Genomic DNA, 19,524 nt, shown 5'->3' with positions numbered 1-19,524 from the left:
TTCTGGGACACATTTGTACAACCACAGTTAAAATAGCATAAGCAAGAGACGCCCTTCTCCCCTGGGGTTTTAAAAAGATGTATCTAAGCTGAGAGCTAATTGTTGCTAATGGACCAGGAAGTGGTGTCTGACCACAGCATTGACCTGTTTGAATGAGGGAGAAACTGGCCAACTTCCTTCTCCAAGAAATCTCCATGTAGTGGGAGAAGATTAGCTGGAGTCTGTTGAACTAAATCCAACAAACACTGGGGGTGTCTCTTGTTTCTTAAGGGCACAGCAGGGCACTGAGTGGAGACTTGGAAGCTGGATTCATCCGAGTTTGAATACTGCTTGGCCACAATTCTGCCAGCATCACCTAAGCATCTTCCTAGGTACGCTCTGTGTAAGAGCACCTGTGGGGTGATGGGGACTTGGGTGACGGACGTGAATCACTTGCTCAAGACTCTCTCTTCATTAACAGCCAGAGTTGGTGCTGATGATTCCCTTAGGAACTCAGGAGATGATTCATAAATATTCACAAATACCAAATTGAAAATACGGCAACAAAAAAGGGAGCAGTCGCAAACAACCCCAGGTGATTAGTGACAGGGTAGACCACCACCATCTTCCCGAGGCCGAGGCCTGCGACTGAACAGCGAAAGCAGTCTTCCAGAGAGCTCTCGGTTTGGATATTTTTCCTTTAGGTGTTGAGCAACCCTCCAGTTTTCCAAATACAGGTGTGTTACATAGACTTGAGTCATCGGGCAAGGCGAGATTATTTCAGAAACTTTCCATTTTAAGCCTGTTCCTGACTGAGCACAGATGCCTCGCTTGCTGTATAAATAAATACACAGCGTAACCTCTTGCTGTGCACCGAGAAGCTACCCGGAGCACGCTCACAACCAGGGATTACCTTTCACCAGTCTGCAGTGCTAAGGCTCCTGTGAGCTACCTTTAAAAATCACTGCAGGCAGGGTTTTCTTCCCCAGGAGCTCCGTGTGCCCTCGCATTAGTCGGCCTCATCCATCTGTAAGCTTTCGTAAGCTCCCCAATGAAAACAACTGCATTTCAGAGGCTTAATTGCATATTATTGAGTGGCCTAGCTCTCCTTCTATAAATGTACAATGATGAGAAGGGTTCTGTTCATTAGAAACCGCCAGCATGTGAGGCAGACCGGGTATTTTATTGATGTGTACGGAAAATATCATCCTAAAGGTCAGAAAATAACCATTGGAGAATGAAAGCCTACCCTACTCCCCTCCACAAAGGTAACATTGTATTGAGAGTTTGATAAGACTAATCAATTACACACTTCATAAAAGAACTAGAAAGAAAGAAAGAAAAGCCAAAACCAAGAAATAGGTTTTCCCATGCAGCAATTCCCTTCCCTTGTATGCGTGAGATTATCCGCTCATTAGCGCTTTAGATTTTAAATTGATTTGTAGGCTGGAGCAGCTGAGATTTTGTGCCTTTTCTGGAGATCTAAGAAAAAGCTTCTGGATCCCAGGGAGGAGTTGATGTGTGGGATGAACGTACAGCTGAGTGTGCTGTGAAGGGTGCTGTTTGTGGTGCCCACCTCGAGAACTTTTAGAAATTAGGAAACACATACATAGCTTTTGGCTACCCCAGCTTCTTCCCTTCCACTTTCTGTGTTAGAGTCTGAGAATCCACAGAGACTGATGCCCCAGACTCACAAAGTGTGCAAAAGCAAAGAGCAATATTCAGATAAATGTCCTGAATGCAGCAGTCTTCCCATTCAGAAATGGAGACCTCTGGAGGACTTGCAGGTCCCGGCTTGTATGTCATTTAGGGAATCCCGGGAAGGGTTCCCCTTTTACCTCGATTGGTCAGCTCTGTCTCTAGGGGTCTGACTGATTGTACAATTGATTAGCCCCTGAAGAGTTTCCTGGAGGGCATCGCTGATTCATTCTAGCTAGCTAGTCTACTTCAGGCCAGATGACAAGGACCGTTTGCCTGTGGCTGTGGCTGATCATAGGTTCCTGGATCTGGGTCTCATTTCTGGGAAACAAAAACTTAGGGCTAGTCTCTCAAACTTCCGGTTTGCGACCTGTCATGGAGCCAGCCACATTCTGGCTTCTCGGTTCTCTCATCTGTAATTTAGGGGCACATTGGCTGCTCTCTGTCACAGGAGAGCCATGCTTCTGGTCCAAGCACTAGGTCCATTTTTTTTTTTTTTTTTTTTGATAGCTGGAATAAGTCTCGATTGTGCCGGAACATAGAACAGTATACACAAGACGTCAGCTCCCTGGCTGGGGAAACCAGCCTCTTTTGTGGGTCTGAAGGGCTGCAAGAATAAAAATTCTTAAAAACAGTTGCTTAATTAACTCAACAAACGAGAGTTTGGTTTGTATTTGTCTTAAGATTATTTTTTATTATTAAGGATATTTTCTAAAACTATTTTTAATCATTAAGTATTTACTGACAATTTATTGTAGGTTTCCCAAATAAGTTTTTCTTTGATATATTAGGAAAGATTTTTGGCCAAATCACATATGGGTCACTTTTTGTCCAAATGTTACAATTATATCTACATGAACATATGCATATATGTGTGTGTTTATGTATGTATGTATATATGTATGCATTAATACAATTTCTTTAACCAGACAGCTGCCAAGCAAGAATCTGGAGTATACAGTAAATGAATAGATATATTACTCTATGCATGATGGGAGTTGGGGTTTTTAAGAGTTAAGTGTAGGAGTATTTGCTATTTAACATGTGGTCATCTCCCCCCCCCCAAGTTGGTTGAGCTGAGTCTAGACCTATTTCCTATGGTACTAGTATCTGGAGTCATTTTTCCGTTATCCCTGCTTGGGAGGAGGTAAAAGCATGCTCTGCTTGCTGCATCTTTCCCGGCCACAGTGGCTTCCTGTCACACGTGTGAGCTGAGTGTGTGTATGTATGTTCAGGTGACACTCTGAATCACACCAGCGTGGTTCCACCAGTCAGTCTGACATCCCAACAATTTGAGAACGCTCGCAGGGCCGACGCTTACCTCCCGGTATCCCCAGAGCTGGTTCCCTTTCATGCCGTGACAGTCGTAGAGGGTGACAGGGCTGCTGTGTGAGATTGCATCCAAGCAGAATTTTCGGGTGTGCAGAGGCTCACCGGGTCGAATGTCTTCTCTCCACCCGAAGGTAAAAAGCTAGCAAGACAACAGCGGCAGGAAAGCTTCAGTGAGCAGGGGAGACATCTTAGCCATGTAGGTTCTCATTTTACAGTAACAAGGAAGAAGTAACAAGGTCTCAGCACGATGGAGGCATTGACAGGGTGTGCTTCAGAGTGCTGTGACTGTGCCTGAGCCCAGACTGTCAAAACAAGCAATTGACAAGAGTTCTGTCAGGAACCAGTAGGGAGGGAAGGAAGGAAGGATGGACGGGAGGGAGAAAGAAAGGTATTTGAAAGGTGGAGAGAGGAGAGGGAAGGATGAAAGATGAGCGGTAAGAGGGAGAAGACAAGCCTTTAATGAAACTCTTAGCATTTGTCATGTAGAGAAAATGTTCCCAGATCAAGGACTGCAGCGTTAGCCTAATGAGCAGATTAACTGCCAAAGGACAAGGCTTAAGGTTGAGCTGGATTGATGCTCACACCTTGAAAAATCCAATTTGAAGCAAAGCCGAGCTCAATGAAGTAAAGAATAGGCAAATTAATTTTCTAGGGTACAATTCTGATGGCACAGGTTAGATTGTAACTCCCAGTAAGTACATCTCACACTTGCAGATCCCTGACCTCCAACCTCATGCAGAAGTTCCATGGTAAGATAGATCCTACAGTTCCACTTAATACTTCAGTGCTTTGTCCACTGTTTCTTATCCCCACCCATGTTAGCCATCTCACCCTGGTATATTACAAGTGCTACTTCGGATGTCCTAAGTCAACCTTCCAGTGCAGTAAATGAATGAACAGCATTCTCATTGAGGAAGAACTTTTTCTCCAGTTACTTGAGCCCAGCTTTCTTTGTAGGGTACACCAGAAAATGTCCTCAATTAAAGGAGAAGACAGACTGGAGATGTCGTGGGATTTCTTCCAGTTCTGCTTCAGTAGCTTATGTAATTCTCAGAGGAGGATCGGAGGAGGCAGACAGCTGTCAGGGACAATGGCTTCTTGGCAGAAAGCGAGTACCATGCAGAGCCGTTTGTAGCCAATACACTCACACTGGCCTGGTCCTCAGTAGACCTGGCTTTGCAGATTCTGCCTAGAGAGGCTGGGGCAATGCTAGAGATGGCTAAGAGAGAACAGTTGGGTGGTGAGCATCTGAAAACCACTGAAGGGACTAGATTAAGTGGTCTGAATTAGAAAAAAGGGATGCTTTAAATCCAACACATGCAAGACTGTCTGAAGAAAGGTTCATTTGTACATCTAGTCCTGAAAGGCAGGACTGGAGACCATCTCAGATGGGAGGACAAAGGATGTCGGGCTAGGCCCATTTGTTTGTTTGTTTGTTTATCACTTATTATGTGCATTGGTGTTTTGCCTGCACATATGTCTGTATGAGGATGTCAGATTTCCCAGGGATGCTGGGAACTGAACCCTGGTCCTCTGGAAGAACAGATAGGGTTCTTTACCACAGAACTACCCCTCTAGACCAGATTAGGCACTTGTGATGGGGTCATGAACAGCGGTCATATAATCTCTTTTTCCAGAGGCTTTTTGTTTTTGTTTTTTAACATGCATCTGGACCCAGGGGTTTGTAAGTTCTCTCAGATCCTTCACACAGAAGTATCTATTTGAGCTGGTCCTGACTTTGACCTCTCTTCTGATTGGAATTTGCTGTGTCTTGTATCTGTGGCTTTTGAAAGATGTTGTAACCAACTTGTCTGCTCCCTTTTGTCTGTCTATTCTACATGGGTATTGCCCAGGGTTCTTTCTCTGTCCTGGATGGCCTTAAGTTGTCCCAGTTTTCACTAAAATGCTCCAAAACAGCGACGATGTCGTGTTTAGCCCCTGGCAGGATTTCCCAAATGCATGTCTCCTAGGTGATTGAAATACAGCGGCAGATGCAGGGTGGCTAACCGCCTCGCATCCAGTCAGCATGGCTACAACCCATGGACTTATCACCCAGCATTTCCCTCCTCGGTTAAGCCTCTCAGAAGAGGCTGCTCCGGCGCAGTCCGAGATGTTTTCTGGGTAATTCCAAACGCAGTCATGGTGACAATAAAAATTAATCATCCAAGAGGCCAACTAGACTCAACATTTTTATCATTTACTCGTCTAACTTTAGGAGAGGAAAGGGTTCATCTGGCTGATAGTCAAGGGAGGATGAGGCAGGAAGTCAAGACAGGAGCTCGGGGGCAGGAGCTGAGACTGGGGACCAGCGCTGGCTGCCTTGCTTCTGGCTCATAAGCTGCTGCAGTTTTCCCTTCCTTTTTTCTCGTCCCTTTCTCCCTTTCCTCTTTCCTCTCCTCCCCTTCTTAGTTCTTCGAGAGTCTCATGTGTTTTTATCACATTCACTCCCTCCTTCAACTCTTCCTAGATCCCCTTCTCTCTCCTGCCCCCTCAAATATTCTTCGACTGGAGAGGGGATCGGTTTACCAGGGACTCTTAGAACCATCTCTCTCTCTCTCTGGGGCAAGGGGCTGTAGACTGTGTGCCCAGCTCCCCTCTCTCCGTCTTAGCTTTTATGTACTCAGACGGAAGGGATGTAAATCCCCCACCCAGCGCAGACCTTCATGGGACAGATGTGACTTCTGCCTCAAACATCTAGGCTTCGTGTACCCATTTTCACCTCGTTTTTATTGAACGGATCAGCTAAACCCCAAGAATATCTGAATGATAGCAAGTTTGTCTCTTAGGCGTCCTCTATTGTCATATCTGGGCGACCTTAGGCAACTTTCGTTTCCTGTTTCTAGGTTTGCGTTGTAGGGTGATGATCATCCTCATATCTGTAGATTGATCGGCGGAAGGGAAGTTTCATACGGTAGTCTTCACTTTTTTTGTTATTATTACCTGGTGACTGCAATCCTGGGCCCTGGGTGATAAATCATCAAATTATACCAATTGCTTTCTGTTTCTGAACCTTCCAATAACGATTTCTTTTTCTCTCTTATGTCTTTGAAATGCTTGTGGTCGCCATTTATCTTAGCCAACAGTCCTGTCAAACCAATCCCGTGTTAGACACGTTTGCACAAAGCCGAAACAAGCTCAAATTGTGAAAGAATCTCGGTATTTTGGAGCTTACTGCGACATTCACAATCTGCCTCGCAGTCCCGGGTCATATTTTTACTAACTGGAAGTATCTAAGTTTTCTTAGCAGTATTTAGGTTTTCTTAACAAAGGTTTTGTTTTGTTTTTTTAAACTCAAATTATTAGTTTAAAAGTAAATGCATGTCAATTTTTCTTTTTTCTTCTCTTGAATGATACTTTAAAATATAGATTTTGAGTCATGACCGGTTTCTTTGCTTTTATATGTATGTGGTAGGTGTAATGTTGTCCCGGGTCTATATTGTATTGTATTATATATTGTATTATATTATATTATACTATACCAAATAAACTCTCTATGTTGGAGCTGCAAAGACACTTATCTTAATCCGGCATCCTGATGAGACAATTGAAAAACAGTTTTTCCTCTCTGTGGGAAGTTCTATTTTATTTCATTGTTTCGTGGTTTGCAGGAATCTGAGTTATAACATGTTTCTTCCTACAGTTTGTACCCACCAGAATGCTGGGTCCGGGCAGTGGGATTGTTTATCCCCAAAGAAAGCCGCGGTTCTTTCTCCGCATGTATTGAAGCGTTCATATTCCTGTTTGCCTATGTCCCCCTCCAGGTCTTGGAAAGAGGAAACGAAATCTGTCAGCTTCCTCAGCAAGACAGAAAGTTTCCTCCCTGCAAGAGCTCAGTGCCTTCTGCTGGGCCTGTGGAGAGAGAGCTGCTAAACTAGGCCAGGCAGAGCACGCCTCCTCTCTCCTATCCCTCCACCCCTCCTGGTACTCACAATGCAGGCTGGGGAGGTGTCTTCCAGATTTTACACTCTTATTTGAATCTATTTTTGTTGTTCTTTCTTGATCCCTAGAGGAAACTGGGAACCAGCACGCAATGCTAGAGCGCTATCAAACAGCTCAGGGATGACCCGGGAAGAATGAATCATGTGCCTGCTTCCCTCGCGGGAGCCGGATTAGTCCTCGGGCGCAGCAGAAGGTTTTCCTTATAAAGGGATGCTTCCGCGGACCCCTCTTTGTTGCCTCTGTAAGGAGTTTGCTTTATTCATTCATTTCGTCACTCTGACAGCGTTGGAATTAAAATAAACACCCACGTTCCGTGACCCCATGTATTTCTCATCCAGGAATTTAAATCTAAACGTACAAGAGTGGAAGTCTTTAAGCTCAATGTTGAATAAGCCTTAGATTCATTACTGTACGATGAATTTGCCTGTACCAAGACAGTATTCGGTAACACATGTTTCAAACAGGATTCAAGTCTCTTCTTCCGGCAGCTTTAATCTTCCCTAGCTCTGTCTTTAGCCTCCCTAGAGACTGGAAATCTTTGTAAAGAGCTGTATTAACTGCAGGGATTTTCCCTTCCTCCCCTGCCTGTGTTGAGTTTTCTTCTTGTCTAGTGCTGCCCTCTGGTGACCATTTCTTAATTTACAGGCCATAGGATTTTTTTTTTCTTTCTTTTTGGCAGTTTAGCCTAAGGGTAAATGAACAATCAATAAAAAATTACCTCAGTGTGTTTGTATTCGTTTTCAGCTGTCAAAAAAAAAATTTAGGCCAGAGTGTATTCTATTCTGGAATTTTCCTGTTTAGAAGTATTAAACCTTGTTTAGGTATTAAGGCACATACCCCCATAAACTAAATCTATTTCCTATTTGGGCTGAAAAGAAGATATGAACTTAGCCCAAGAAGCAACGTTTTTTCCTTATGACATCTCTCCTTAATTGGAGAGAATGTGTTTCCTAAGTGCAGTTCCAGTTTCGCCGCCGGACTCTCAGCGTCTTGTTTGCGCTCAGGCTGGAGTGCGGGCTGCTCTTTGGAAGTGCCATCCAATGCTGTTCCTCTGAAGCCTGGTAATGTCCCAGCAATGGTTACAGGAAGATTCAGAGGAAGAGGGAGCCACTGAGATCACCCCTGACATTTGGTAAATATCGCCACATCTGGGAGCCACAGAACCGTCTGGTAATTATCCACACTGCAGGATATGCTGAAGTGAACAAGAGCCGGAAGTTAATGATTACGCTGGGAATGGACCAACACAACCGTGTCCCACTTGAGAGTGTGGCACGTGTGTGTGCATGTGCGTGTGTGAGGACAGAAGGGGAGTACAGTGACTATACTGGTTTACTGTGGGGGTCAATGTTACATCTCAGGCACCATTTTTTCTCAGAGAATTCTGTATAGGAGGTAAAGGGTCGTTGCCCCTACTTAATGATGAACAACCTCCAGCCTGGAAGATCTGAACAGTTTCACAAGGCTGGTGGTTTAAAGTCCATGTTGGCCTGATTCTAAGGCCCTGCATTTAAAAACACACGGGATAGATGACTACCAAGCACGTGGTGTCAGAGTGCTAATGTTATCTGATGAGATTAATCCCTGGCTGGGTTTTGAACTCGCTACTTTCCCGGCATCCTGATTCAGGAGCGGCAGGATGAGAGAGTGGGGGGAAGAGGAGGGCACTTGTCGAGGATCTTAGGCTGGATAGGGTCATTGCTTAGTAGTTCACTGTGCTCAGCATTCTTTTGTGTGGAATCTGTATGCAAGGTAAGGAGTTTTCCCAAAATGCAAGAATGCCCCGACTGAGCCCATTTCTGGCCAGTGTGCAAGGGAGACGTGTGGGGGATACAGCTAGAAACACGCAGCCATGCCAGCAGGGGTGCACTTGTATACCCTTCTGTTACTAAGACAGTTGTTATGGTCTGTTCTGAGAAACTCAAAACACTGTCAAGACGTAATGCCCCAAACTGTGGGTTTCTCCTTCTGCAAAGGGAAGGTGGGAAAAGCCTTGGCTGTACTAACCAGTTGTTTTCCTTCGTAACTATGACAATAGCTTGTTAAATCGGTGAGATACATCCTATAGCTTTCTAATTGAAACTTCTCATTCTTTAGAAATGAAAAACTAAAGGGGGAGGGGGATACAGCCCTAAACACTACCATTTTTTTCTGCCACAGGTAATACAATTTAAGGAGAGACCCTTTTACAGACACTTCCAAGTTCCAGGCTGGGTTTGAAACCATGCTTCCCTTAAACGGAGCTGCACTGAAACACCTTTCAATCAAAGCAATGCATCGTCCGAAGACACCCCGTGAAGTCCATGTCGGGGTGCAGCCTCTTCAGTTCTTCTTCATTCGAAGGATTAAAAACCACTATTTCAGCAAGAGGTCCATGCGTTACTTTCAATATACAGCCAGGAGGGGGAATGTTAACTGAAGTCACAAACACCGTCTGTTTTTCTTTGTTTGTTTGCTCTGTTCTGTTTGTTTTTTATTTTGTTTTTGGATGAGTTTCCTAGCCTTTCCTGGCTCATTGCTTTGAAAACTTCTATTGTGGGGAAGGTGGTAAGATCACATCACACTGATTGATTGTACCACCTCCTTTATTAAAAACTTAGTTTTCCGAGTCAGTGTGCAAGGGAATAAAAAGAAGGCTCAGCGGTCAAGAGGTCTTCTTGAACAATCACGAGGACCGGTTAGGATCTGCAGAGTCATGCACGGGCCTGTGCACAAAGCTCCTGTAACCCCAGCTCTGAGGAAATGGGGCAGAGACAGCAGAATGGTAGGGACTGCTGGCTTCCAGCCTAGGAAGAAAACGCAAGCCCCAGGATCAGGGAGACTCTCAGAAGAAGAGCTGCAAAGTGTTAGGTAAGGAAATGCAAGGCCTTCTTCTAGTCTCTATGCATGTGCAGAGGTGTGTGCACGCACACACAAAGCGATCGGCTTCATTGTGGCATTTCTGAACATGCCTTGTCTTTATTTATCTGAACGCCCACGTCTCTCTCTCATGGTTTCAGTTCCTTATTTTTGGTCACTGCTGTCCTTGAAAGAGCTGCTATTTTTCTTTTCTATCATGTGCACACACACATGAGTGTTGGGGGTCAGAAGACAACCTCAAGTATCCTTCCTCAGCTTCTTCCTACCTCTTTCTTAGAGGGCCTTACTGGCCTGGAACTCACTATGTAGGCCAGGGTGGTTGGATAGCGGTCACTCTTGGTCTGCCTGTCTCTGTATCATCAGACCTGGGATTGCAAGCACACTCAGCCTTGAAAACATGGGTTCTAGAAGAGCAGACTCAGGTCCAGATGTGTGCACGGAAAACACTAATCCTTGCTCTGCAAGTTGAAATAAGTTTTGCCCCGTGATCTTGATTGATTATCACAATCTTTTTGACAGGAAACAGAAGCAGAGGCTGACAATGACTCAGTAACTACAGATCTGGTTGGTGACAAACCAAGACTTTATCCAAGTCCCAAAGGTGCCACCTTGAAGCTTCTTCCTATTCTTTCCCTTCATGGTCTCCTCAGCCTCCCCTCCACTAGCCTCCACTCCCATGATTTCTGACTCACCTGTTCGTGAGACCATGTCCTTTCAGAACCATCCTTGACACAGATGTCCAGCCTCAGCTCCGTCCCCGTGGCTCCATGCTTGCTGTCCACACATAAGTTTGCTGCCACGTTTCGAATCTGTGTCAAGAATACATCAAGCATGGGGGTGTGTCACCACTGCTGACCATCCTGAGATCTATTCAGGTCTTTCTTGGTCTGTTTTTCTGATGACATGACTAGAAAGACACCTTGAATTTATATGTAGTTTGTTGAGAAAGATGGGGCCATGAAATATAATGCTGTATGTAAAAAAAATATAACAGAGTCAAAGCTGGTTGCAGCAAAACCCGGTATTGGTGAGGCACCAGAGGCAGTGTTTTAGGGCCCTCGACTCTGAATTGAGAGCTTATTCTTCTCCAGGTAGTGATTGACATGGAGTTTGCTCTCCTACTTCAAGCGTCTCTACCATTGCCATCCCATCCTGGAGAGGACCCCAGGCAGCTGTTACAGGGAAAGTGTTAAGGGAAAAGGTCCTTCAGTATTGCACAACTCTGGGCAGGTTACAGTGACCTCAGGTTCCAGTTTGGCTGCACTGGCCTTTGTCGCAGGTTAGCATGTCTCCTGGCTGGTTAGTTAAATGTCATCCTAATTAGCTATACTGGCCGAAGATTATGTGCATGTTGCATAGTACGGTTCTTACTAGTTATTGTCTTAGTGACAAACGGGCAAGTAAAGGGTAAATAATGAAAAAACATCAAGAGTAAAAACGGCAGAAGTGGCGTCTGGACAAGGACAGGGACTGGGGTGTTGTCGTTTCTTTTTGCCTACAGGGTCCACTAATCCTCTACTAGCATTATCTCCACAGCAGTGTTGTAGAGCTGGACATGGGATACTGTTTATGAAGTGTGTGTTACACAAGCCCTGCTATCTCAGCTTTTCCTATGTCTGTAGTAGTCATGAATTATCATCTCTTGGTATGTATTAAAAAAAAGAATAGAATGCACCCAGCTTTTGATCTGAGACTTTTGCCTGGCAGTGAGGTAACCCAATCACAAAAGAACACACATGGCATGCACTCACTGATAAGTGGATATTAGTCCAAAAGCTCAGATTACCCAAGATACAATCCGCAGACCACATGAAGCTCAAGAAGTTGGAAGACCAAAGAGGGGATGCTTCAGTCCTTCTTAGAAGGGAGAATAAAATATTCACAAGAGAAAATACAGTGACAAATTTTGGAGGAGAGATTGAAGGAAAGGCTATCCAGAGACTGCCACACCATGGGATCCATCCTACATTCAGTCACTAAACCCAGACAATATTGTGGATGTCAAGAAGTGCATGCTGACAGGAGCCTGATATAGCTGTCTACTGAGACTCTGCCAGAGCCTGAGAAATACAGAGTCGGATGCTTTCAACCAACCGGTGGACTGAGAACGGGGTCCCTAATGGAGGAGTTAGAAAAAGGACTGAAGGAGCTGAAGGAGTTTTTAACTCCACAGGAAGAACAACAATATGAACCAACTAGACCTCCCAGAGACTAAACCACCAACCAAAGATACACATGGAGGGACCCATGTGCCCATCCACATATGTTGCAGAGGATGGCCTTATCAGGCATCAAGGAGAGGAGAGACCCTTGTCTATGTGAAGGCTCAATACCCCAGTGTGAGAGAATGCCAGGGTGGGGAGATGGGAGGGAGTGGGTGGGTAGGTGGGGGAATATTCTCATAGAGGCAGAGGGAGGGGAAATGGGATAAAAGAATTCCAGAGGGGAGATTGGGAAAGGGGATAACATTTGAAATGTAGGTAAGGAGAATACCCCCCTCCCAAAAATAAAGTGAAAGAAAGAAAAAAGAAATAAAACAAAACAAAAAGTCCATAAACCTCAGTTAAAAAACAAAACAAAACCAAAAAACCCAAAACAACAACAACAGCAACAACAAAACAAGTAAGAACACCCAGCCATTGGAGTCAGGCCACAAAATAGAGCAAAGCTTGTGAGGGTCCTGGGAACTGTGAAGGGAAGGAGTGAGCCTGGGATGGAGATAATAGATTGGGGACTAGTTCCTGCCTGAATGCCGCGAATAGAGGTGGGTTATTCAACGGAAGACAGAACTGATAACCAAATCAGAAACAAAACAAAACAAAAAGACAGAACCTCCACTCATTTCCTTATTCAGAGACCGTGGCAAGAGTTCTAGCGACTGCTTCAGGTCTCTTTCTCCTAGGCTAGGGCTATGTGAAATGAAGTAATATTTGATTTGTTCAAAAGAGAATCCAGGGACACCTACGGATTCTCCATCTCCAAAACAAACAACCCACCAACCCATTCCCCACAGGTGAGTGTGTACAAGAACGCTTGACTTCTTCCTGAAACCCATCAGCTCCACGTTTGGACTCCTGAATTAGAAAAATTGTTTGGGCTCCACCCCCTTGCAAACCAATTGCGTCCTTTGATTGGTTGCACGGGCGATCCAGCAGTCCGCAAGCGTGATCTTGACTGCTTATCAAAGTAGGACGGATAGACCATCACTTAAAAAAAAAAAAATCTTAGTTTCAGTTTTCTTAAACAAGGACTAAGGAGAAACAGTCTTTTGGAATTTTGGAGGGGGCTGGACAGTCAGACTGGAGGAGCGGCAAGAGAGAAGAAACGAGTGAAAGCACTTTTCATCAGCAGCTCTGTGTAGCTGTCTCCTGAGAGGCTCTGCCAGAGCCGGACGCAATACGTATGCGGATGGACACAATCACAACCAAACATTGGACTGAGTACAGGGACCCCAATGGAGGAACTAGGAAAAGGACTGACCCCCCCCCCCCAGCACCCAGGGACTAAACCACAAACCAAAGAGTACGCGGGGCTGCGGTGGTGGTGCTGATCCGTGGCTACAGCTGCATGTAGCAGAGGATGGCCTTATCTGGCATCACTGGGAGGGGAGCCCCTTGGTTCTTTGGAGGCTTGATGACCCAGGGTAGGGGAATGCTAGGTCACTGAGGCAGGAGTAGGTGGGTGGGAAGCACTCTCATAGAGGCAGGGGAGAGGGGGCAGGGGGCAGGGAGCTTGTGGAGGGGAAATTTGGAAGGGGGATAACGTTTGAAATGCAAATAAAATAACGAATAGAAAGTGAAGAAAATAGCACACCTGAGCATCTTTTTGTAAAATAGCAACACAAAGGTTCTATATTACTGTTGAGAGCATGCGCGTGCGCATGCGCAGGTGTCAGGAGAGGTGGCATTGTGTTGCTTTATATTACAGTCTGCCCTAGAACTTTGGATCCCCTAGTTTCAGCCATCTCTCCTATGTCCAGTGAGCTATTACCATCCTGAGCCCTGCTCACCCTGTAAAGCTGCGTCTTTTTCTCCTCCTCTGGTCTAGTGTATCACTTTTCTGAAGATGAATGTCACCTGAATAGCAGCCTAATAGCATACTGGGAGGGTCTGTCTTTACAGCTCTAGGCCCTCCTGACTACCTACTGCCGCACAGCCCTGTCAGAGAAGAGTCTTCAGTGCTGACGGCATGATGCTGGGCTTCCATCTAAGGCAATCTAGGAGCTCCAAACTGCATTGATGAGGGGGAAACAGCTGTCTTTTATATTTGTAGCCATTTGGACACAGAAAGAGAAGCTATCCTACAGGGCTGGCATTCAAGCTTGCCCATTCATGGGTCTCTTGCTCCTAGGGAAGGAGAGAGTATCCAAGCTCTGCCAACTCAGCCTGTGGTTATGACCAAGAGAGCCTCCCTCTGTTTCCAAATGTTATGAGCCCAAAAGGTCTCTGGCAGGGATAAAGGACACCATTTTCTAAACTCTTGAATTTTCTCAATTCTCACTCAGATGGCAGCTGTGTAGACAGCGGAATAAACTGCTTTTGCAAGCCAAATTTCAACTTTCAAAGGCATAATGGCCTACATCTGTGTAAATTCCAGCACAAAGTATTGCCAGAGAGGAAATGCTTGGAGTTCAGCACAGGACGATACTGACAGCTGGGACAAGGCTAACACCTGTCCCGCTCTCTTCCACCCTTGCCTTTGTATCTGCATCTCGGGAAGCATGTGTGTGGATTCACCTCTTTTACTCACCAACACAGAGTCCTCAAAATAAGAAGGCGAATAGAATTAAAACAGAATCAATGGTTAAAGACTATAGGTGTACAATGGCATTTACAAATAGTTTTATTCTGTCTGAGTTCTGAGGTGTATCTGAAAGAAAGGTAGTACACACAGACACACACAGATACACACACACACACACACACACACACACACACACACACACACACCCCTCAAATCTAGGATGAGGACTATTGCATAAAGCTGTGATAGAAAACATCACTCTTAGGCTTCAATCCTTTGCTATCCAGCTTCAGGGCTTGGCGCTGTTAAACTGCATCAGGGATCTGGCAGAAAGCTACAGAGGCCTCAGAAGTGAAGTGGTCCTTGTCTATGCATGGGTATGAAGAGGGTCAGAAACAGGGAGAAGGGACTCAGGAAGGATGACAGGATTAGAAGTATGATCTTTCTGGAAAGGGTTAGGGAAAGGCAGACAGTAAAGGCTTTGGTTAGGTATATAAAAAATCAGGCTCAAGTTCAACTAACAATTATTCCCCTACCCAGGATGGTTTTAGGGATCTCAGGTGGTGCAGTGTTGGCTTAGCATGCACAATGTCCCGGTTCCATCATCCATATCGGGTACGTGCATCCTGTAATCCCAGCACTTCAGAGGTGGAGGCAGGCACACCTTGGGTAATACCTTCCTACACGTAAGTAGAGGTAGGAGAATCAGAAGGGCAGGGCTATCCTCAGCCACATTGTGATTGACATGGAGGAACATTGTGGAGTACCTGAAATCTTGTCTCAAAAACAAAGCAAAATAAAACCAAAACGAGATGGAAGAGAGATCTGTGCAAGGTGGTGCATGTCTTTAGTTCCAAAGTCAGAAGCAAACAGATCTCTGCAAACTTGGGGCTAGCCAGTGCTACAAGGTGAGGCCTTGTACAGAAGGAGGAGGAGGAGGAGGAGGAAGAGGAGGAGGAGGAGGAGGAGGAGGAGGAGGAGGAGGAGGAGGAGAGGGGGAAGAGGAGGAGGAGGAGGAGGAGGAGGAGGAGGGGGAGGAGGAGGAGGAGGAGGAGGAGGAGGAGGAGGGGGAGGAGGAGGAGAGGGGGAAGAAATGAAGCAGAGAGGAGGAATGCAGAATAAATATCAAGTGTTAAGGTGATTAATAGCTATAAAATTGGTTCCCCAGTTTTACATTAGATCTATCTATTTATTTATTTATTCATTTACTCATTTATTTATTTTTGCTTAGAGAATAAGTCAATCAATTGGATGCTAGGCTAGACAGAAATGCTAGGATCCACAAAGAACTGTGATTTATTAATTACTCCTGACAGCTTTGGGAACTTCTGAATGAAGTAGTAGATTCATCACTCCCTCAAGTATGAGTGGCTTCTGTATCCAGGCACTGCGCTAGATACTGGTCACAGAGGAGACGCAAAAGGAATCAGTCTCCCCTAATGTGCAGCCCTCAGTGTAGTCAGGATGTTAGAGAGCACGTGAACAGAAGGGAACCCCGAATCTCCCAGCACTTCTAGCTGCAGATTTTAAATATGACTAACGGTATCAGTATGTTCCTCTTCACGGAGTGTGGGTGACATGGCAAGTGTGCTGGCTGGGAAGCATTTCTTCAATCAGTGATTGAACCGAGAGGGCCCAGCCCAGTGTGGGTGGTGCCATCTGTCAATGGCTGGGAGTCATGGGTTCTCTAAGAAAGCAGGGTGAGCAAGCTATGAGGAACAAACCAGTAAGTAGCACCCCTCCATGACCTTTACATCAGCTCTTGCCTCCAGGTTCCAGCCCCGTGTGAGTTCCTGTCCTGACTTCTTTTGGTGACGAACAGCGACACGGAAGTATAAGTCAAGCAAACTTTTTCCTCCACAACCTGGTTTCGGTTATGGTGTTTCACCATAGCAACAGTCACCCTAAGACAGAAAGGTAATTTTTCCTCCAGAACTAGACAGAAAAGACAGGAGGGCAGGAGGGAGATAAAATTAAACAGAGATGCAGTAAGCCCAGGTTCTGCTCATTAGATACAAAGGAGTTTCTCTACAACCTTGGACCCACATTCATTTTTAAAGTTCAGTTTGCCTGTTCGTTAATATATATATATATATATATATATATATATATATATATATATATATATATACACACATACATACATTCTGTAGTATGAAAAGCTTTAAATAAAAAGCAGGAAAAGCCCATATCCAAGGAGAACTTTTTACAAAAGATGCTTTAAGAAGTATGGATGAAAATCCTAAGACTAGGAGAAGAAATGGTCTCTGTTTACCAGGACCCAAGATTCTTAATGGGAAGACATCATGGAAGCCATCTTTTCCAGAGACATGTGTGTCTCATTTAGTTTTATTGTCTACTTGACGTGAGTGCCAGTCAACTGAGAAGACTACTCGTCAGTAGAAAGATGACATCGATACGACAGACCTGTGGCTATATCTTTGAAAGTCTGATATTGATTGATGATTGATGTGGGAGGGCCCAGCCCACTGTGGGAGGCACCATTTCTAAGAGTGGGCTGTATAAGAGAGCAAGGTAAGCACGATGGGGGGAGGGGAGGAGAATCCTTCCTTCTGCCATGGCCTTTGCTATATTCCTTGCTCTGAGTTTCTGTCTTGGCTTTCTATTTTTTTTTTTTTTAATCAGCAATGGATTGTCTTCTGGAAGTGTAAGCTTTTCTGGAAATGAACCCTTTCCTCCCCAAGGTGCTTCTAGTCAGAATGTTTTTGTTATAATAATGGAAAAGCAAAGAAGAAGATTGTTTACTGAGGACGGAAGAGGAAACGAGCAGCTCTGAGGAAGAGAGATTGGAGCACTTACCAGAACTGGCACTGAAAGAGGCTTTGGGGGATGGATACGTTACAGTCTAGGAAGTGAGTTAACAGAAGGAACATAACAGAAGTTAACTTAGCCTTAGGTATTAGAAGGAAAATAAAAATTGAAGTTTGAAAGTAAAAGGTGTGTGCCTGTGTGAGTGTGTGTGCCTATGTGTGTGTGTGCCTCTGTGTGTGTGTCTGTGTGTGCCTCTGTGTGTGTGCCTATGTGCCTGTGTGTGCTTGTGTGTGTGTGCCTGTATGTGTGTGTACCTGTGTGTGTGTGCCTGTGTATGTGCCTGTATATGTGTGTGACTGTGTGTGTGTGACTGTTCGTGCATGCCTGTGTGTGCCTGTGTGTATGTGTGTGTTTGTGTGTGCCTCTCTTTGTTTGTGTATTTGTGTGTGTGTGTGTGTGTGTGAGTGTGTTGAATCCAGGACCTCACAAATACTATCACTGAGTTTCATCGCCAGCCTTTACAATTTTTATGGTGAAAATGTTCATTGGGAATTACTCAGCGGAAGGCCTTTGCAATGATCCCTATTTCGTGGCCACAGCATCATAACCAGGAGCCAGTTTAACTGGAAGCTGCTATTTTCTATCAAGCCCGACCTTGACCGCATCAGTGTTGTGGATTTTTTTTATAGTTGGTTTGATTTGGTGCTTGTTGATTTTCATAATAACCACAAATGTCTCATCTTCCGACCATTTCACATCTGGCTTGGGGATCAGGGAACTTTAATGAGGGCACATGATCAAGATTCTTTCCCTAGGGGGCGTGTCTGAGGGCACTGCTCCTGGATTTACAAACAGTGCCAGAAGTCAGTAGCATGTGCAGTTTTTAATTTTGGTGGCTGTGGGCACCTTCCTGTTCACCTTCAAAGCCTTTGCCTCTTTGGAAACAAAGCATCTTGTTCTGTTTCTGGTGCCTTTTTGGTGAACACTGGGATGCCCTATGTTTAGGGAATGTCAGGTAATGTAGTGGATCAGGGCTCAGTTTAACTGTGGCCAGTTGACAGAACTGTATGGTATGACAAGGTGGCTGTAAAGATTGACCAGATGCAGTGCCTTGTGTGTTGTAAGTGGCCAAGGAATGCTGTCTGCCGTTTACTGTTTAAGCTGAATTATTTATGAAATGGGGGTGATATCACAGTCAAGTCACACCTGCGATATGCTTTGAGCACGTCCAATACAAGGAAAATTACAACTGTGTAGATTTTGCTCTATCACCTCAGACTAGGTCTTCAGTGTACGGCTCAGGTAAATTTGGAAATATTACTTCCACTCCCTCAAGATCTTAGTCAACACCACAACACATGCCCATCTCTCTCCTTCCTTTCCTTTTATCAACTCCTGCCAGTCAACGTTAGGCCTAGCACATGGTTTTCTTCCTCTCTCTTCAGTTCCACAGGCATTTGGTAAATGGTTGCAGGCTTTAAAAACGTAGTCAGATGTTTGTAATGGAAAGCTTACCATTTTAATATTTTAGAATGCTCAATTCAGCAATATTAATATATTCAAATGCTGCGTAATTATCTATTCCCAAGGTGTTATAATTATTCAAAACAGCAACCATTAACCACTAAGCAATGGCTAATTGCTTAAAGTCTTAACCCTTGTTAATATCTATTCAACTGATGATAGGTTTTTTTGTCCGAGGTATTTTGTACCAGTGGATCACACCATATGTGTTCCTTTGTGTCTAGCTTATTTCACTTAGCAGACTATACTCAGGGTATCATGGTTGTAGCACACATAGAAGTTTCATTACTTCTTGAAGCCGAATGATGTTTACACACACACACACACACACACACACACACACACACACATACACACACATACACACATACACACATACACACAGACACATACACACATATAGACACACATACACACACACTATCTTTGTTTATTCACATATCAATGGATACTTGAGGTTTTTCTATCTTTGGGCTACTGTGAGTAATGCTGTAACATACAAATCTCTGTTTTGGACTATTCTGGATTATTAGGACCAGGATTGTTACCCTTATGGCAAATGATTATTGTGACCTTCACTTTTTGAAGGTCTGACAAACATTTTTCCACAGAGGCTGCACATTATTTTCTTACAAATAAGGTACAACAGTTCTCTATTCCCACACACCTCCTACCCAC

At 44.7% G+C, this 19,524-nt stretch overlaps 1 protein-coding gene across 1 annotated transcript in view; it reads right to left on the bottom strand.

Moving 5' to 3' along the window:
• The window catches only part of GALNTL6 (polypeptide N-acetylgalactosaminyltransferase like 6), a gene marked incomplete at both ends in the record, with an annotated part of 1,121,308 nt that overhangs the window by 12,741 nt on the left and 1,089,043 nt on the right, over nt 1-19,524 (bottom strand). The window contains 2 exons of the mRNA XM_080928910.1: nt 2,999-3,148; nt 10,500-10,616. Of these exons, the coding sequence (XP_080785036.1) occupies nt 2,999-3,148; nt 10,500-10,616 (267 nt within the window). The remainder of the gene's footprint in view (nt 1-2,998; nt 3,149-10,499; nt 10,617-19,524) is intronic.

Source organism: Micromys minutus (genome assembly GCF_963924665.1).
Source record: "Micromys minutus genome assembly, chromosome: 14".
In the NCBI taxonomy this organism is placed as follows: domain Eukaryota; kingdom Metazoa; phylum Chordata; class Mammalia; order Rodentia; family Muridae; genus Micromys; species Micromys minutus.
Note: the sequence above shows the minus strand (reverse complement) of the source record. Positions and strands in the feature narration are given on the sequence as shown.